The following is a 20,757-nucleotide window of genomic DNA, read 5'->3' as shown; positions in this document are numbered from 1 at the left end:
ATTGAATTGTCCTACATTTTCTTTTCTTTTTTTGGGGGGGGGGGTCTTAAAATCACTTGTAGACGTAGAAAACGTAAAATTAACTCGAGAAAATCATGGCAGACTACAAAGACAAGTTAACTTTAAGCAGGTGGACTTACTGTGAACGGAATTTTATTTTCTTTTACACTCAAAAATGCAGCCATTTTTAAGTAAGAAAAAGTCCCCAAACACAAATTAGGTTGGTAATTTTCTTTTTGACACTAGCACCAGTTCCTACCCTTATGAAAAGGGCCACATCGGAGGGGGTTGAGTGGGTAGTTTACCCGTATTGCCCCACCCCCTCTATTTTTTCAATTTCGTCCAAAAGCAACAAATATAGGGGAGACCGGCCCAGGATCGGCACGGCCCACGTTCGGCCAAAGCAAATAATCTCAATTTAAAAACAGAGGAAGACTTCTGGTAGATTGCAAAAGCCCGCCAGATGGGAGTGTATGTTTTTAAAATGGCTGCCCTTGATTAACAATTTTACCAAAAATATCAGATTGGATCGTGTTTTATAGTGAGTAAATTTTGAATTTTGTTCAAGTTTTGTCTGAAGCTCTACCCCTAACTACAAATACTCGGTAGGACATAAACTCTGATTAACTGTCTGTCTTTTGGCATCTTCGAAGACGCGCCATCTTCACTGGTCGGCTGCTAACATTTTTTCATCCCGCGAGATAGCGAATTCCCACGTTCGGCCACAATGTCCGGGGCAGGTTCGGCATGCCGAACCAAGGCGTCCGAACGTGGGTTCGGACCATGCTTATAAAAGCTGAGTAAACAGCATATTTTAAGGTTGCAGGTAAGCTCAGAACCCAAGAATCGATTAATTCTGGCATTATTAACCCTGTGAAAAAAATAGATATGTCCCAAATGAAATTAATATCGAAAATTAAAAAATATATAAAAATCGGTTAACTCTTGTTCTCAGAGAAGCAGAAGCAAAATATCATCAAAATGATTTTCGTCAAATGTGATTCACCTCGGAAAATATAGAAAATAATAAATGAAAAAATAAATAATGTTAAAATAAGAAATATTTCGTCCCACATTACCATTCATGAAGGAGTTAAGATAACTGATGAGAGAGGGATGGAGGAAGCATTTGCTGACCATTTTAGAAAAGTTGGGCATGATCCGGTGGATTGAATTTATGCTGGAACACATAATAATAGAAAATATTTACCAAATAAAGTAGACAAGACTATATTTATGTACCCTATCCAGTTTTCGGAGTACCAAAAAGATGTTACCAGTTTAAACAATGGATTTTCGACAGGGTCTGATGGTATATCGATTTCTCTGTGTAAAGAATTAGCTGGTGTACTTTTTCTGCGCTTTGATATATTTTAGATTCTTGCATAAAAAATGCATTTTTCCCAGTTTGTCTTAAAGTAGCTAAAATTTTACCTTTGTTTAAAAAAGGTGATAAAGATAACCCTAACAATTATAGGGTTTGACAACCGTCCACAAGCCTGGTAAAATCATTGCAAGGCGAGGGAAGAAGCAAGTAGGGAAAGTCACGTCAGCGGAAAGAGGCCAGTTGACCACGGTCTGTGCTGGTGTTAATGCCATTGGGAACACAATCCCTCCTCTGCTTATTTTCCCCAGGAAAGAGTATCCTGAAATTTTACTCAAGGGGGCTCCAACGGGAACCATCATGACCGACAAAAAAATGTTTCTGGCTGGGTGACTGCCTCCCTTTTTCTGCATTACTTGCAGCATTTTATCAATCATGTCAAATCCTCCAAACAGTCCCCCGTACTTCTGGTGCTAGATAACCAAATCAGCTGATACACCACTGAATTGCTTGACCTGGCTAAAAATAATGGCGTTATACTTTTAACTGTCCCTCCCAATTCTACTCACAAACTACAGCCTCTAGACAGGACAGTCATGGGGTCACTCAAGGCCTGCTACAACCGGGAAGCTGCAAGTTTAATGACTGCCCATAGATGTAAAACTATATCAATGCATAACATTGCCGAACTGCTGGGGAAAGCATATCTCAAGGCTTTCACTCCTGAGAATATCATCAGTGGATTCAGAGCAAGTGGGATCTACCCCACAAACAGAGATGTCTTCAAGGATTATGGGTTCCTTTCGTCCTATGTCTCAGATAGAACACCAACAACATCTAGTGAAGCACCCATCAATGAAGTTTCTATGCCCAGCGCAAGTCCTGTGGGACATTTAGACTCCTATTTTAACATAGACGCCGATTCTGAAGCAGCACAGGCTCCAGCTCCGAATGAGGAGCAAAGGTCAGCAGATGATTCGTTCAAAGAGATCGTCGATACAAACCCCTTCCCGAAAGGCTCTTCGCAAAAAATTAACAGGAAAAAAAATATGAAAAAGTCAGAAGTGATCACCGACATCCCTGTGAAAGAACGCATTACTGCCGGGATAAACGCTGCATCTGCCAAGAAAGCCCTAGTACTGAAAAGGAAGAAAGTCTGAGAAGCGAAAAGTCTAAAAAACGAAAAGCTTGTTTCTCTCAACAATAGTCGCAATGAGAGTGACGATTCTGACATAGGTGAACCTGTATACAACAAATCTTCGGACTCCAGTATGAACATTGAAGACGAGCCCCCTGCCAGCAGCTTCCAATTTGACACTGAGAACGTCAAGGTTGATGATTTCATTCTGGTTGGGCTGAAGAGCAAAAAAGGGAATCCCGTTCACTATATTGCCATTATCAGAGACGTAGCAACTGAATAACTTGAGGTCCAGTTTCTGAAGAAGACAGGAGTAAGTGACTGTCTGCTAACTGACGAGACAGCTAGTGTCCTAAAGACGGAAGTTGAAATGAAACTGGCACCACCGACAATTGCAGGTGGAACGTCAAGATTAGTGAAGTGGCTCACTTTTGATGTTGATCTATCAATTTAAAATTTGAAATGAATATTCTGTCAGTTTTTTTTTTTTACCTTACTCAAGCTCATTCTCTAGATTTTTATACTGATCATACCCTCTTATACTTTTGTAGCCGTAAAACAAGTTTTAGCGTTTTCCTTGGCACTTTTCTGTTCGTCTTGTCAGGTGGCAAAACGTAGGCCAGAGACGACCAAACCAGTACCGGGGTGGCCCAGGTTCGGCACTTTTGGCCATTTGGAAAGAGCAGTTTCCAGCTAGAACACTGGGGGAGTATTCCTAATTCTTTTTTTCTGGGATGATACCCACTGAGTTACCTTTGCTTTGGCATACTCAGCAACTTCCTATCGGTTGAATTAATGCCTGCAGAACTGATCAAGTCAAAACCTGCCGATCGTGGGCCGGTCTCCCCTACATATATAAAAAATTGTTTTGTTTTGTAATGTTTTTTGTTATAAAACCCAGAAACAAAATACCCCCCCCCCTACCAGAAATCAAGGATGCGGCCCTGCTTATGAGCTTCCCATACCCGTTGGTACTGGGTTCTATCGTGGTGCTGGGTCAGTAGCAGCAGCAACAATATGTTGAAAATCTATCAAAAAGAGTCATAAAAATCTGATAGTGACGAAAGAATTAAACTTCGTCCCCCCCCCCTAAAAATTTGCCGATAGTTATCTATCAACGTTTCTATATTTAAAGTCTATATTTTTATTTTTATTGATCGAAGACGGACTTTTTCCATTCATTGACTCTTTTTTTTTTCAATTAGGCACCGACAAAACGTTGTTTAAAGCATTTCTACGTTTCTTTAGGATTCCTTTGTCCAAAGATATCCTGAATTCAAAATTAGATTGTGAAATTCTGCAGAGTTGGCTACTTCGTTGAATACTGTAATTCTATGGTTTCCTGCAGAGTTAGCCAGTTCACGGAATATCATCTTTTTGCCTAATTTTATATTCAGGAGAGGTTTTAAAAGGACAAAAAAAAAGAGATATAAGAACATCATATAAATTAATATGAAATATTACCCATACTGCAAAATCCTCTTGATATTTTTACACATATTACTTTTAAAAAGGGCTTTCCACATAAGAAGTTTTTCAAAGAAAAAGTAAAGAGCCACATTAAAATTTAAAAAGAGCAGAAATAAAGCTATTTTGAACATAAATTTTAAATTGCCATTTGATTCAGTAGATTTAGAAGGTTCTATAACTATGCCTTCGGGGATGAACTTAACCCCATAGTCCGTGGGAAAGGGCTTTTAATTGCGCAATTTGCCCACTGTTCGGATATAGTATTTATTATTAGAAAACATTTTTTTTGGGGGGGGGATGGGGGATATTTTTTGAGGAGGGAGATTCCACGGGTGAAACTTTTTATGGGGAGGAAAGTGTCCTGTGGAGTTTTTCAGGGAAAGCTTCACTTGGGGGACGGAAGTAAATTTCCTGGCACGACTCAAAATTTTGAGACGTTAGAGCTCGTATATTTTTGGTAAAATTTCCCCTATTTTGCCTAATATTCAGTTCAGGAGAGGTTTTATGTTTTTTAAGGACAAAAAGATACAAAAACATGTCAATTTTTTTTGTAAGACTACCAATTCTGCAATTAGGGGTAGTAATTAGGGGAACAGAGCAGGGGGCAATCTCAACCCCACCAAGCTCTAGATAATTTGCCACTCCATTGAATTTCAAAAGTACCTTTTCCTGGCATTTTCGTCGGGATGTCTTGAGAAATACATCGTCGCTCCGACAGTTTTTGAGTTGAAGCCCTGCCTGCAATATCTTCTTGCTGTTTTTGCGCAGTGAAATTGATCGCGGTGGGACGGTATGGGGAATGTGCCCCTCTTAACAAATTTTTGCGCCCATACTAAACCTTGAAGAATAACTTTTTCAGGGAGGGGGGGGGTATTTTCATTGAAAATACCACTTTTTGGCATCGCTAACCCGCTAGATATTGAAAAATTCATTTTGCCCCCACCCCCTATATTTTGTGAATCCGTGCCACAAAATAAAAAAAATATAACAAAGAAACACAAAAAAATTGTATTTCATTACGATTTTTTAGTGATTTTTTTCATTCCATTACATGGAATAGGATCAATTTAGAGTATGTGCACTTATATTGATTATTATACAATGGCAGTAATTAAAGTCAATATGCTGGGGGGGAGGATATATTTTTCTCAGTTTTTAATGAAGAATAATTTTTTTTTTTAAATAAGGTCTTTTCAAAATGCAGTGGGTAATTCCACCTACCTTCTGCCCTTCCCAATTGGTAATAAGAAACACAAAAAGAATAAATAAAAGTGCATAAGTATACGAATCAGTGTTGGGGGTCATGATAGGGGGTTGAAAACCAGCTAAAATCAAGTGCACCTGAAACCAGTTGTCAATTATTTTTTCAGTGAAGTGTAAGTTAAACTTTAACGTCGAAATTTCGGGACGCGATGAGACAAACCCCCCTCAAATGTAGGGCAACTTTTCTTTGTTTTTAATTTTTACCACATTCTTTGCGTTTATGTAAAAAAAGAATGTTTTTATGCTTATACTTTACACATTTCATATATATGTCTATTTCTCTGTATTTGACATTCAATTTGCATTTCTTAAGGTTTAGAATCGACACAACTTTACACATCTAATTTTGTATCTTAACTTTTGATTTTTCCTTCATCCCAGTAAATTTTATATTCAAATTGGAAAAACTATTGCGCACACCGTTTCATATCAAGTTCAATGGGGTTTATTATCAAATCAAAAAATATATTACACCTAATAACAATACTCTGTCCATTCCTGGACGCCTAGATCCTCAATCGCTACCTTTTAAACATAATACTCAGCGTGCTCATTGCTCCTACTCTCAGAAACAACCTTATCTCCCATTTTTTCCAACGTAAATACGAATTACCCTCCTGCCCTTTTCCCCATGGGCAACCACCTCACCATCATATCAAAATAAAATAAATTTTAACTTTATTACAAAGTTTTAACTAAATTTGTGTTTTTAACTTAACTGTGTAAAATTTCATCTTTATCAACTCTATTATATTTTAGAAAAAATAATTGTAGAAAATATAGTTTAAAAAATAGTTTTGTTTTATAATTAGAAGAAAATAGATTGTAGAAAAAATAATTGGTCCTCTTCCTCCAAAATTCAGGTTCCTTACTTTCACTCTTAAAAATAAAAATTCTTCCTGACAGTTCTAACTCGATCCGAGACACAAAAGAATGAAAAAAAGCTCATTAGCCCTCTTTAGCCCCTATTCCCTTTTCTTTTTTAGGGGAGACCAACTCCTTCAGTGTATAGGTATGTTTGATGCATAGAGGTTAAACTAAATAGAAAATTGCTGTTAACTAAACGAAATACACTCAAGAATTACGCTTAGGTTAGATCTCAGAAAACTGGTTTCTTAGTAACAAAGACAAGTGATTGGGTGATAGAATGCATTGGACTTATATAATTTGGGCTATATATTTCTGCATTAGCGAGCGAGGGGCGGGGCATTGTCCCAGGTTTCTCCAGGCAGGCCATTTAAAGCTGGGTCAACTCTGGCTGAACTTACAGAGTCATACAACTGAACCCCGTCCCAAACCAAAAAACTGACCACGGCAAAGGGCACGGGATCGAACCCGTGCCCTTTGGACAAAGAATTCTCAACCCAGGGTGCCAACCGCTTATTTAGGACGGCTCTTACGATACAGAAACCGACTGGCTGATCTGAAATTAGCTATCTGGGAAAACTGTTCTGTTTATTCACCCTATAGCATCTAGAAAACCAATTTATAATTTTCAGGTTTTATTCCAGCAGCATACAAAGTATCAACCCATGGTATATTTATTTTTACACATAATACTTTGTTTTATTTCAGATTCAGAAAAGGTTTTACAAAAGTTTTCCGATTTTGCCTCCCTTCTTGTTGGAGGAAACGTAGTTCTTTACAGATCTATCGCTACAGCTGTTCATCTCCTGATACAAGGGTCTTTCGAAATGGTAAGTCTTTAGTATTACGTTTGAGCCAAATTAAAGTCATGTCTGCCGAAAAAACAAGAATCATTGGTGGTGGTTCGTTTTCTTTTATTTGAACGTCCCACTTCGTCATTTTACATATTATTGGATCTGCTAAAAATCAAACTCTTGATGAAATAAAACTTTGAATGAAATATACTTGATGAAACTACTTTTAATGAAATAAAAATCCAGTATTTAGACATTTTGACATTTTCAGAATAGTCAAAGCTAGGAATTGGGATTCTGAAAATCATTCGGAGAATCCAGAAAACATCTAACTGATTTTAACTGGATTTAGGGTACATTCAAATTAAAATAAAAAAAACCAAATACGATTTTAGATAGATACCATAAGCGTGAAAATGATCGACGAAGTGCTAAGTAAGCAGACAATCAAAACGGCGAGAACTTGATTTGAAAAGTAGTATTATTCTTTGTTTATTCCCAAATATTGTATGCTAATACCGATACATTTTTCAAATTTCTCATACAGATTTAGAAGCTCCATCTTCAGATTTCCTTCTTTTCCAATTAATATACAAATTAACTAAGCCATCGTTAGCAACCGTTTCACTAACTGAGAGACATTTATCTGTTGTTGGTAGATGGCCTGAATTAAAATCACAAAACAAATAAATATCCGCAATAGACAGAGTTTATTTATCTCTGACTGTATTTATCAGTCAGAATTTCGTTTATTTTATCTCAGCCTCTCTCATTTGACTTTTACAGAAAAAATAAGCTATAAGTAATATTTTAACAGGCCTAGCAACCATTTTCATTGGCTGAGAGACTATTTATCGAGTATCCAAAAATGGCTCACTGGAAATTGCCAAAACCCAACTTGTAATAGACTCAAAAATAATAAAAGGAACAAATAGAAAGAAATTCGGAAGTAAAACTGATTTATTTTACCCTACATTCTTTCTGTATTTTTATCTCAGCCTATCTTGTTTAACCTTTAGTTTGAATCTTTTTTTAAACAACCGTCAATAATGTTTTAGCAGCCCTAGCAGCTATTTTTACCGGCTGAGAAATTATTTATCAAGTGGATTAACGATTTTGCTAGAAAAAATGTTTCTTCAGCGAATAAAAGGAGCTTTTATGCCTATAAAAGCACTACTGCTGATCTGTTTTTTTTGGTTTAAAAGGGTCTAACTTTTTATTTTTTTACATATTATTGTGTTTATTTGAATCCTTCTTATGGGGCTAGTCATTATTTGGTACTGCATAGATACCACTTTAATTTCCATTATTACAATTTTTCCAGTTTTTCCTATATCTTTTGAACAATCAGTGACTCCATTAAGGATGGGATCATGGTGGCTCTTCTCCCCCCCCCCCTATAATTTTTGCCCCCTACTTACTAGATTTCAAAAAGAACGTATTTGGTGTCTTTATCTAAAAACAATCTTTTTGGTATACCCCTTTTAGTTTTTTAAAGAACGCCCCCCCTACAATTTTTTTTAAAGGATTTGGTATTGGTACTAATGATTTTTGGAAGACTAGCTCTTAATAAATTTATCATCAACTTGCAAAAATGACCATGGAAGGACAGTGCAGCATTCACACTATAATTTGTGACTATTTGAAACTCAAATTGCAGCTTTTATATATCACACTGCTAAGCAACTACAAAAAGGTTTAAAGGTTTTCATAGATATAAGAAAATGTTGGGACCACATTGCTAGCAATTGCTAGCTATGACTAGCACCACATTTTCTCTCGAGAAAATTATTTATTTTCAATATTGTTTATTGTTTTTATTGATTATTGTTATTAAAAATTGCACCATAATTTTACTGTGCAGTAGAACAAAAATATTTTTATCAACTTTAATAGCCAGTTATACCACAAGTATATCAAAAGTTAATAAGGCGCATCTATCAACCGTTTTTTAAGGAACAAGGGTAGGCTATGAGTAAAAAAAAAAGAAAAAAAAGCAGAATATCCCCAAGAATAACACAAAAAATGACCCCAACATAAAAGTGTATAAAAAAAAAGTTAATAGAGTTGCCAAATTGTTGTGAAAAACTATGTATCTAAAATTATTATTACTTCCAAAAGCAAATGTTTTGGTCCTTAAGATATTAAATTTGATCCCTATAAGCTACATTTATTAGCAAAATTGTAATTATGAGAACCTTCTCAAAACCCTGTTTCAATCAACAGTTATTTTCTGGAAAAATTTGTTTGCATCTAAGAAATAAAATTGGAAATTGTTGAAAATGCCTTTGAAAAATCTTTGGGGGGTAATCTGATTGTAATTCTTCAGAGAGTTCTGAGTTCTTTATTTAACAATAAAAATAATAAACAAAAAACCACTTCAACACAATCTCCCCCGTAAGGCTCCACGGCCGGGAAAGAACAGGGGAGAAAAAAATACCAACACAAAAAAAAATATAAACAAAATCCAAAAAAATCCAGTCGCCCACCTTAATAATTCTCAAAATAACAAGCTAGGCAGGGGGTAGCACATGGTTTCACCAACTCAAATAACTATCCAACTCAATCCAGAGACATCAACTCCAAGGGAAACTGGAAAAACTTAATTACTAGCTACAAATTCTCTAACATAATTTTAGAACATACCAGACAAGTGGCAGCTTCAGGCAGACACAGGGAGCGTGTTCCAAATCGTGTTGCAAGTTGTCAGAGGGTTGAAGTAAGACATCACTGATGGAGTATGAAGAATCTGTAAATTGCTGGAAGTGATAATTCGATTGATCAGAAACAAAAGATATATTATTACATAGAGCAGCAGGAAGATGGCCGTGCAACTGTAAAAAATGAAAGAAGAACAAGAAAGAAAATATAGAGATTTCAAATCAAGCAAGGGTTTAAGTGACGATCGGTTAGTTTCCTCAATAAGAGTCCTTGCTTTATCAAAAAGTTTTGAAAGTGGCATCAAAGAAGAGGGAAAAGTTGACATCCAAATAACAAAACAATATGAAGCATAAGACTGAACAAGGCTGTAGAACAAGATTCTAAGAATCGACCCTGGAAATATGTGTTTGAGCTTTCATCAAGCAAGATGCCTAGAAATCGAACGTAACGATCCTTAGGTCTACTTAGAGAACCTCTTGATAGGTGTATTTCATTTAAGTCAGGGCAAGCCTTAGAAAGTCCGGAGAAAATGAGAAAACATAGCTTTCCGACATTTAAGGCAAGATAATTTACATCAAGCCATTGGATAACTCTTTCAAAAAGGTCTTTCATCTTTGAACGAAGATCAGACTCAGTTCTACCAGCTGTGCCAAGAGTTCTGTCATCAACAAAAGCAATAAGTGCATTCGGTAAGGACGAACTCCTGTCACAATTAGTGGCAGATGCTGGTTGACAAAGATGACAGCGAATGGTAGGTTTTAAATCTTGAACCGCATTAATAAGGTCATTGACGTAGATTAAAAAGAGTATCGGTCCAATGACAGATCCTTGTGAGGATCCAAGTGAGGATGAACCGAGATGACTCGACCAGATAAATATGATAGAAACCAAGAATAAGCATTCCCTCTTATATCAATATGGAACAGTTTCCAAAGAAGAATCTTGTGTGTTAATGAGTCGAATGCTTTTCGTACATCGTGAAAAAGAGCAGCAGGTATCAGACCAGATTCAAGAACTGAATGTAAATAATTCAAGAGAGTTGCACATGCATACTCAGTTGAGTGCTTCGCTCTAAAACCAAACTGAAAATCATGAAAAAAGTATTTAGAATTAAGAAAATCAAGAAGTCGAGAAAGCATAGCTTTTTCAAAAATTTTACTAAGCACTGATAAAAGGGATGTGGGACGATAATTTGCAGGATCATTCATTGATCCACATTTAAAAAGAATAATAACGCGAGCACGCTTTAAAGTACTTGAGAAAACACCATTTTCAAAGGAAAGATTGAAAAGTCTTATGAGGGCAGAAACGATGACAGGAAGAAAGAGCTTGACAACCTTAGTCGGAATACGGTCTGGGCCAGAAGATGAAGAACCCCTCAAATCATTGACAATTCTGGCTATTTCAGCTTCAGTGGCAAGCTCCAATGCCATTGATTCAGGACAAGGCAGTCCGAGGTCATACCTAAAGTCAGGTAGAGAAGAATAAGTAATTGCAGAAGAAGCTGTACTTTTGCCGAATTAGCAAAATAGGAATCAAACGCATCTTGAACTTTTAGCTCACCCTCTACATTTTCGCCTTCCATCACTTCACTGATAATTTCACTGAGATACTCATCAGCTAGAGTTGTACTCTCTAGAACTTTAGAGTTGTACGCATCTTGAACTTTTAGCTCACCCTCTACATTTTCGCCTTCTATCACTTCACTGATAATTTCACTGAGATACTCATCAGCTAGAGTTGTGCTACTATTGTGCTACTAATACATTGTACTACCATTGTACTACTATTGTACTGCTACTACGACTACTACTAATACTACGACTAAAACTACGACTACTGCGAACGACCCACCGCAGCACCAAGCCAACCCAGCCGCAGACGCTTCTCCTGCATCTCAATCTGTTCAAAACTTATATATATATATATATATATATATATATATATATATATATATATATATATATATATATATATATATATATATATATATATATATATATATATATATATATATATCATAATAATAATAATTATTTATTTATTACCCACTATAAAAAGAAGTAGAGTACATCAAGAACAAAAAAAAAAAAAAAAAAAAAAAAAAACAAAAAAAAAGCAAACTCGTACAATTAACAATTATTTACATAAAACGATGTAAGTTATGGTGTACAGTGATACCTGCAGACAACGACAGCTTTCCGGCAAAAACAGTCACTTTTTTCCCGTAAATCAGGGAGGCCGAATCGCGATATTAGATGCCGGTTCCGGAACCACGGAGGGAGGCACAAAAGGTACCGAGAAAATTAAAAATAATAAGTCCAGATAGAATTCAGATCTTTAGGCTTCAGAATTGGAAGAAAACCAGATAAAAAAAGAATATAATGATTGCAAACTGAAGAATAGTTTCCCAACCGCTGTTCTATTGTACCTCCCTCTATTTGCAACGATTTTTTAATATCCTATCTAATTGTTTTTTTGCATTAGAAACTCAGAGCCCGAAGTGTTTTGAGGTTATTAGTAATGTGAAGATCAAGCCACGGAAAAGAAGAGACACAGGGAATAGAAAAAAAAACACAGTTATGAGGGAGACTCACACTCGAATTAAATGAAATATATTCGCACTTATCAACGTTCAACATAAGCCCAATCCGTCTGAACTGGTCTGAGATCCAGCTGACAGAATGTGAGAGTGCAGCCCTAGAACGACTGACAAGGAGAACATCGTCCGCATAAGCAAGATACGAGACATCAATTTCATCAGAAATGAAAGTCGAAGGCAAGGATAAAAGAATAGGAGCAATACATAACTTAAAAATAGTTGGAGAAAGCACACCACCTTGACAGACCCCACGCAGAAGAAACACCTTTGAATCAGAAACTACTCCATTACATTTTACCCGAATAAAAGAGTTCGAATACCAGTACTGTAACAAAACAACAATACAAAGGTTAATATTGTTGGAAAAAAGGGAATAGAGTGCATTTGAGTGGACTATACTATCGAAAGCTTTCGAAAGATCAAGAGCACAGATATGAAGAGGAGATTTATCATTAACAGATTGCAACAGGAGGGAAGCTAGAACACGATGGGCGTGCTGACATCCCAGCCTTTTTTGAAAGCCAAATTGGTTTTCACCAAAAAAAACATTTTCTGAAATAAAAGGGAGAAGAATATATTCAAAAATTTTGCTAAGAGTGCACGAAACAGTAATTGGTCGATAAGAACTACACGCTGACGAAGTTTTTCCACGCTTCAAAACCGAGGTGACTGTGCCACAGAGAAAACTGTCGGATGGTTGTTTAAGTTTAGAAGAGGCTTTGTCTTTCTCCCTGAAAAAGACATTTTCGCTGAAAATGTATTGACATTTTCCCTGAAAATGTCAATATAAAACGAACAAAAATTAATTAAAAAAACTTTTTCCCTAAAATAAGTTTTTCAAAAAAAAGTAAAGAACTCCATTAAACCAAAAATAAACAAAATAGAATAAACAAAACTAACAAACATAAAACTACCACAAATCAGTATCAATAAATAAATGAAACCCAAAACAAACAGAAATTAAAATAAGTCTAACTCAAAACAAGCAGAAATTAATATGAGTAGGGTTCTAAACCCCATGCGTTCGAAAAGCTAGAATATAATTTGTCTTTTACTGAAAAAAATTCAAATGAATTTACTGAAAGAATGTGTATGGTCAGTTTACTGAACAAAATAGAATTAAATAATCTACCAAGCATGCAACTACCACAAATCAGTATCAATAAATAAATGAAACCCAAAACAAACAGAAATTAAAATATTTCAAACTCAAAACGAGCGGAAATTAATCTGATTAGGGTTCTAAATCCAACAATTCCTAAGAGCAAGAGCATAATTTGTACTTTACTCAATTGTTTTTTTTAATGTTTTCACTTTTATAACTAAGAAATAAAAAATTAATTAAGATTTTAAGGAATAAGTATCGGCATATGTATATTAAACTGACAATGTATATATTTTCAGTAAATTCATTTGAATTTTCTCAAATTCTTTACTGAAAACGTTTGACACTAAGAGCTCAAAATCTTACTCTATTGCCAAAAAAAATTATTCATAATTAATTCTATTTCTAAAAATAACCTTGAAAGCAGTGACGTTGTTTCAGGCGGGCAATGATTTGGAGAAAATGATTCTATAGCCCATGCCCTTGACTTTTCGGATGGAGACCCTTCTTGCCCCCCCCCCAATAAAGTGTTGGAGCTACATCCCTGCTTGAGAACTCCAATTCAACTTTGTAATTCCCATTAAATTTAACATGACTGCTAATAAGGTAATTTTTAACATGAGAAGAATTATTATTATAAGTTAGTCATCTTTCGAGTTTAAATTATTACTACACGCCCACCTATGTATGTATTTATAATTCGTCAAGAAAATGTGTCAAAAACGGTATTAATTTTTTCATTTTAATTTTTCAATTGTGTTTTTATTCCAAATTTACAGAATTTTCATTCAAAATTTTCAAGGGAAATGCTACATTTTCGTCGAAATTATTACAGTGCAAAAAATAAGAAAAGCTAGTTCATTAGATTTGGCGCGTTCTTCGGCTATAAAAGTTTAGACATTAATAATTTGATGAGTCCAAAGACAATCTATCCTTCAGAAATACTTTAATAGGTTAATAGGGCTAGTTATACTTTAATAGGTTTAGGTGTTTTCTCTTGGAAAATTCTCCAACCCCATTAAGAATAATCCCTGAGGAAAATTACCCCCTCCCCCAGCAATAGTTGAAAATATTTTTTTTTTAATTTAGTTTCGATTTTTTTTTTTATTCATGTCCAGGCTTAACCAAGACATGATGTAACCAAGACTTAATCTGAATAGGGTTCTAAACTCTATGCTTTCTTAAAGCCAGAATATAATTTGTACTTTACTGAAAAAAATTCAAATGAATTTAATGAAGAAAAAAATGTGCATTGTCAGTTTAATATACATATGCTGATATTTATTCCTTAAAATCTTAATCAATTTTTAATTTCTTAAAGTTATATAAGTGAAAACATTAAAAAGAATTTTTTTAAAAGAATTGCTATGCAAAAATTAAAAAGAAAAAGAAAATTTTTTTTTGCGATAGAATAGGATTTTGAGCTCTTAGTGTCAAACGTTTTCAGTAAAGAACTGAAAAAAAAATTCAAATGAATTTATTGAAAAATGTATTCATAATTAATTCCATTTCTGAAAATAACCTTCAAATCAGTGGCGTTGTTTCAGGCGGGCAATGATTTGGAGAAAAAATCATTCTATAGCCCATGCTCTTGACATTTCGGATTGGGATCCCTCTTGCCCCCCCCCCTTCCCTCCCCCAATAAAATGTTGGAGCTACATCCCTGCTTGAGAGCTCCGATTCAACTTTGTAATTCCCAGTAATTTTAACATGACTAAAACATAAGGTAATGTTTAACATGAGAAGAATTATTATTGTAAGTTAGTTATCGTTCGAGCTTAAATTATTATTACACGCCCACTAATGTAAGTATTTATAATTAACCATAAAAATGGATCAAAAACAGTATTAATTTTTTTCTTTTTCATTTTAATTTTTCAGTTGTGTCTTTATTCCGCATTCACAGAATTTTCATTCAAAATTTTCAAGGGAAATGGAAATTCAAGGGAAAAAATTCAAATGAAGTTACTGAAAAAAATATGCATCGTCAGATATATATATATATATATATATATATATATATATATATATATATATATATATATATATATATATATATATATATATATATATATATATATATATATATATATATATATATATATATATATATATATATATATATATATATATATATATGCTGATACTTATTCCTTAAAATCTTAATTAATTTGTGATTTCTTAAAGTTATAAAAGTGAAAAAATTAAAAAGAACTTTTTTTTAAAGAATTGCTATATAAGAATTAAAAAGAAAAAGAATACATTTTTTTGGCCATAGAATAAGATTTTGATCTCTTAGTGTCAAACATTTTCAATAAAGAACCGAAAAAAATTCAAATGAATTTACTGAAAAAAATATGCATTGTCAGTTTAATGTACATATGCTGATATTTATTCCATAAAATCTTAATTAATTTTTGATTTCTTAAGGTTATAAAAGTGAAAACATTAAAAAAAAAATATTGAATAAAATACAAATTATATTCTGGCTTATAGAAAGCATAGGGTTTAGAATCCTACTCAGATTAATTTCTGCTCGTTTTGAGTTTGACTTATTTTAATTTCTGTTTGTTTTGGGTTTCATCTATTTATTGAAACTAATTTCTGGTACTTGTATGCTTGGTAGATAATTTGATTCTATTTTGTTCAGTAAACTGACCATACACATTTTTTTCAGTAAATTCATTTGATTTTTTTTCAGTTAAATACAAATTATATTCTAGCTTTTAGAACGCATGGGGTTTAGAACACTACTCATATTAACTTCTACTCGTTTTGAGTATGGCTTATTTTAATTTCTGTTTCTTTTGGGTTTCATTTATTTATTGATACTGATTTGTGGTAGATGTATGCTTGGTAGATTATTTGATTCTATTTTTGTTCATTTTTGGTTTAATGGAGTTCTTTACTTTTTTTTGAAAAACTTATTCTGTGGAAAAAGTTTTTTTAATTAATATTTATAAAAGACCATATTTTAACGGCCAAAAAGGCCAGCAGTGAGTAATTACTGGGTAGGTAAGCAAGTGAAAATTGTCATTACCGTTAACTAAAAAAGTCATTCATTTAAAATTGACGACTCTTCCAAAGTTTTTCTTGAATTGATGCAAAAAATTGGCCTACATGTACAAAAGACGAGCTTTGGGAGGATCCCAATCCAAAATACAAATTCTTATGAAATTAACATCTTTTATTTTCTTATTTTTGGACCACAATTACGGTATATAATTCACCTCTTGTTGCTATATTGACTATTAATTCCCATCACACCACTTTAAATTTGGGCGAATGTACGAGTACATGCCTAGGCTCGAAACATTTAGACCTTCAAAAATTTGACTAATGGTTTTCGTATATTTTTATTACTAACAAACTTTCCTTGAGCAAACACCTTGCTTGCTTGGCAAGCCAGCAATGCTTGCTTTTACATTTATATAGTATTTGGATATTAAGCCCTAATACTTGAATGGAATTGCTAAGGCTTTGCTACTTTCAAACGAGGTTGAAAGGAGGTCATCCTGTGGATCATCTATGGCCCTTTAAATTTGCATTTGTGTTTTCTTAGGATTTTAATTTAGGTTACTACTACTACTGCTACTACTACTACTAGTAGTACTAACAACTCACTGTAGTCCCAAGCCGCCTGAGGCCAAAGCAGCTGCGTTGGCCTAGAAATGAAAAGTTATTAGCGCCTTTGGAATGAACTTTTTAAGTTAATCATTTTTCTCAAAAATGGAATATCTTAATATAAACTTCTCCTGTCAAACTATTTTGAAAGAAGAACATTTTTTTATATTCACATTCTGAACAGGATCTGAAAGAACAAAAAGGGTATTCGTTCTTTGAGATGTCGGGATGGGTATTCGTATTGTAATCAAATTGGCATAAACGGTTTGCTAGGCTATTTACCAAGCCATAGGTAGGATACATAGGAAATTAAACAGAATAGTTCAGTATTCTACCTTGAGGAACACCATCCCTTCCCAATTCCAAAAAGGAAACGAACTGCCTAGACTAAAGCAACGCTATAGACCACTTTAAATTTGTAGTAAACACCAAGTTTGGTTAATTTTCTTCAATTTGTATTGTCACATTTTATTTTCCCTTTTTTCTTCTTTCTCTTTTTATATACTTTTTCTCTTCTTATGCTTATCTTCTCCGTGTCTTTTTGTGCTAGGTGTTAGTGCTAAACATGTTCAATAGTAAAAAAAAACTAAATTTATCTGTGTCAGACTGTCCCTAAACAAAGACATAGCTAGGATCCCCTTCCCCTATGGAAAATGTTCATCAAATAATGGGCCTGAAGATTAAAGTCCCGCCAACTGGTTCTGGGGGAATTTCAGACATGAGTGAGGGGAGGGGAATATCACTTGTGTAACAATTCGGTCGTATAATGATTAAATGTTTTTGCAGTTTCCCTATAACAAGCAAAGAATCATCGAAATAGCTCATAGTTTGTTAGTTTGGAGGAATGGAAATAATAATTAAAGTAAAGATTTAATAAAAGATTAAGGTAATAGTTAAATAACTATTTATTAAACAAAATATTTAAATAATTAATTATTTATTTCTTTTGTTTGTCTTGGATGAAACATCGTCTTTCTTCTCTGTATTGGGATACAGAGGCACAAAAAGAGATGTGGTTGTGTCAGCAAACATTTAAATCATCTCCACCATAGTCAGATCCAATTCTGGGTGAGGCTTCCCCCATTGCTCTTGAATACAGGTATAATTTAGAAATTTATTAGAAATTTAGGGAAAACTAATACAAGATAAACAGAAAATAAAAATGAATAGCATATAAAAGAAATAATTATATATAATGATACAGAAAGTGGAGGGAAGAGAAAAGTAAGAGACATGACAAAACAACAAAATCAACTAAAGATCACTGACAAATCTATCTGATTGTCAACTATAAGGGCTCTTTAAATATCTCTTACCCTCTTTAGACCTATGATTAGTATCATATTTAAATCATATTTAAGTGGTAACAATTTAACTCATATTTAAGGCTATAATCAATTATGCTCATTAAAAATTCACTACACATAAAAATTCAAGAAGCAACAAGAGAGAGAGAGAGAGAGAGAGATGTCTTCCAACAAGTAGCCCAAAGTTGTTCTCGAGTTTTCCTCTATCCAAAACTTTCATGATCCCAAGACAAATGTAAGTCAACAGTCTGTATATTTGAGGGACTGGAACTTTGTTGACACGAAGGAAACACTTTATACATGAACTGTCCTCGTTAAGAGATAAGTTAAGTCAAAGTATTGTGAGTGCTAGAGGGATTTCTATTATAGAATATTACTAGGGTTTAGTTTAGTGACATTCTCTTAGAAGGTTTGATCAAGACACGGACGCTACAATTGTTTTTAGTAAACGGGCAAATGTCATGGGAAAAAGAGATAATTTGTCAAAACTGCAAAAAAAGGCGTAGACAGGAAAATTTCAAGAATTACGAGAAATTTTGAAACATCAAATCATCCATTGTGACAGGGTTCAGGACATCCCTCTCCTTTACACGTACGTGACGTAATAATAAGTTTATCACGTTTATCGTTTGGAATTCCGCCTCTTTTTTCCTTAGAACTGGGTATATTAGACATGCTAAGATTTGTTTACATTAATTTTCTTATGTACAATTAAGTTCCAAAAAGCTGTAAGATTTGAATAATAGAAATGTAACTATATTTTCAAGCCATTACAAATCAATTTGCAAACAAACACGCAATATTTATTATTACTTTTATGTCAACATTTCAATAGATCCAAAAGATATTCTATATGTGCTATATTAAATGTCTCCGACATTTGATGTCTCAGACTTCTGAAATAATACCTCAAACACATCTGTGCTCTTAGACGGATACAGCCGGGAAAAACAACTTCAGACAATTATTTACACGTTTTGCAAAAACATAGAATTATTGCCTCAATAAATATAAGATAACATAAAAAATATGTAGGCCTATAGGGTGTATATGGTGCAAATATGTATATGGTGCAAAAATATAGAATTATTGCGTGGATAAGTACCAGATAATATAGAAAATATGTAGTATTGTGCAAGGGCGTCGTTTGGCGGCAGGGGGGGGGGGCAGTTGCTTCCCCACAATAGTGTGGAGAAAAAATATTATATATCCCATGCCCTTTGACTATCCGGATATGGACCCCTCTTGCCCCCTCCAATAAAAATGCTGGAGATTCGCCCCTGGTAGTGTGCAAGCAGGTTAGAGGCCACCAGGAATTTAACAGGAATAGTGGGAAATAATAAAGTATTAGAAAAGCAGACCAAAATAACCAGTTTTGCCTGCTTCAAATAGCTGTAAATAACATTTCCTGGAGCATGGAAGAAAATGAGCAAGGAGCTCACGAAAAAAAAGCTCTCTGCAATCTATTATAAAGTAATACCCCTGTGTCTACTAAACTGTTGGCATTGATGCAGTAGTTTGAAAAGAAATCATACTAAGCCCTTTTGGCCTGATTTGAGTCATCTGTGGGGTAAAAAATGAACAATCTATTATGACAAGCATATTCAACATATTGCGTCTTTAATCATACCGGGTAAGATTCCTTGCATGATTCCTGTTTGAATAAACTGCAACATGCCTGTCCTTTTGATAAAGAGCTTATAGTGGAAGGGGTTCTTAGAGAACACAGGCCCACTTTGGATCCTTAACCAAACATCTTTGATATATTTTTAAGGTTCAGCAAAGGTGGGGCTCTTTCTGGCACCCAACTATTCATTGCGCTTCCGAAGCTTATAATTAACTCGTTTTAGAGTACTTTGCTGGGTTTTTTTTTTTCATCGAATAACGATGTATTTTGTGTTTAATTCCAAATTAGCTTGTTCTTCCATTGTACCACCAAAATAATTCAGTATAGACTTGGGTGGTTTGGACAACCAGTAAGAAATGCTTTGTTTTATGCAAGTCGGGCTGCAGCATTGACTTAGATTGAATATGCACAAAGTTCCAAAGCAGTCAGAACTTAGCTAATTTTTACACCGAGTTGAGACTCTTCTAAATTTCTACAAATGAATCAGTACATAGCTGATTTTGCAGTAAGTCAGTGGGCAGTGTTGACTTGTATCGTTTTTACACCGAGTCAGAATCCAGTTCCTTTGTGACGCAGAGTCAGGACCTCGTCACTTATGCACTGAGTAAGGAATTAACTATTTTTAACACAAAGTTTGTTCTCAGTTTATTTTTTGCAACTGAATTAGGAACTGCAACTGTTCATTTTGCACCGAGTTAGTTAGCAGCTAAGACTTATATTCTGTTTACATCAAGTCAGGATGTAGCTCCTTTTTATAAAGAATCAGGACTTTGCTCATTTTTGCACTGATTCAGGATCTAATTCTTTCTTCACACCAAGCTGGAATTCAGGCTCAATTCTGCAATCAAATCAGGAGTTTGCACATTTTACACCGAGTCAGTACACAGCTTAGACTTGTATCATTTTTTAACTGATTCAAGAATAAAACTTACCATTATTTTGAAGCACATCACCGAGATTCAGTAGCCAGCGTCT

The 20,757-nt window shown here is 34.3% G+C and overlaps 1 protein-coding gene across 1 annotated transcript in view; it reads left to right on the top strand.

The window, feature by feature from the left end:
• Nucleotides 1-20,757, top strand: part of LOC148945037 (tachykinin-like peptides receptor 99D) — a 509,170-nt gene that overhangs the window by 467,754 nt on the left and 20,659 nt on the right. The window contains exon 5 of the mRNA XM_089099526.1: nucleotides 6,771-6,892. Within this exon, the coding sequence (XP_088955652.1) occupies nucleotides 6,771-6,892 (122 nt within the window). The remainder of the gene's footprint in view (nucleotides 1-6,770; nucleotides 6,893-20,757) is intronic.

The sequence above is a fragment of the Artemia sp. Qi Xiang Cuo genome, chromosome 13, assembly GCF_049724085.1.
Source record: "Artemia sp. Qi Xiang Cuo chromosome 13, ASM4972408v1, whole genome shotgun sequence".
Taxonomy (NCBI): Eukaryota; Metazoa; Arthropoda; class Branchiopoda; order Anostraca; family Artemiidae; genus Artemia; species Artemia sp. Qi Xiang Cuo.
Note: the sequence above shows the minus strand (reverse complement) of the source record. Positions and strands in the feature narration are given on the sequence as shown.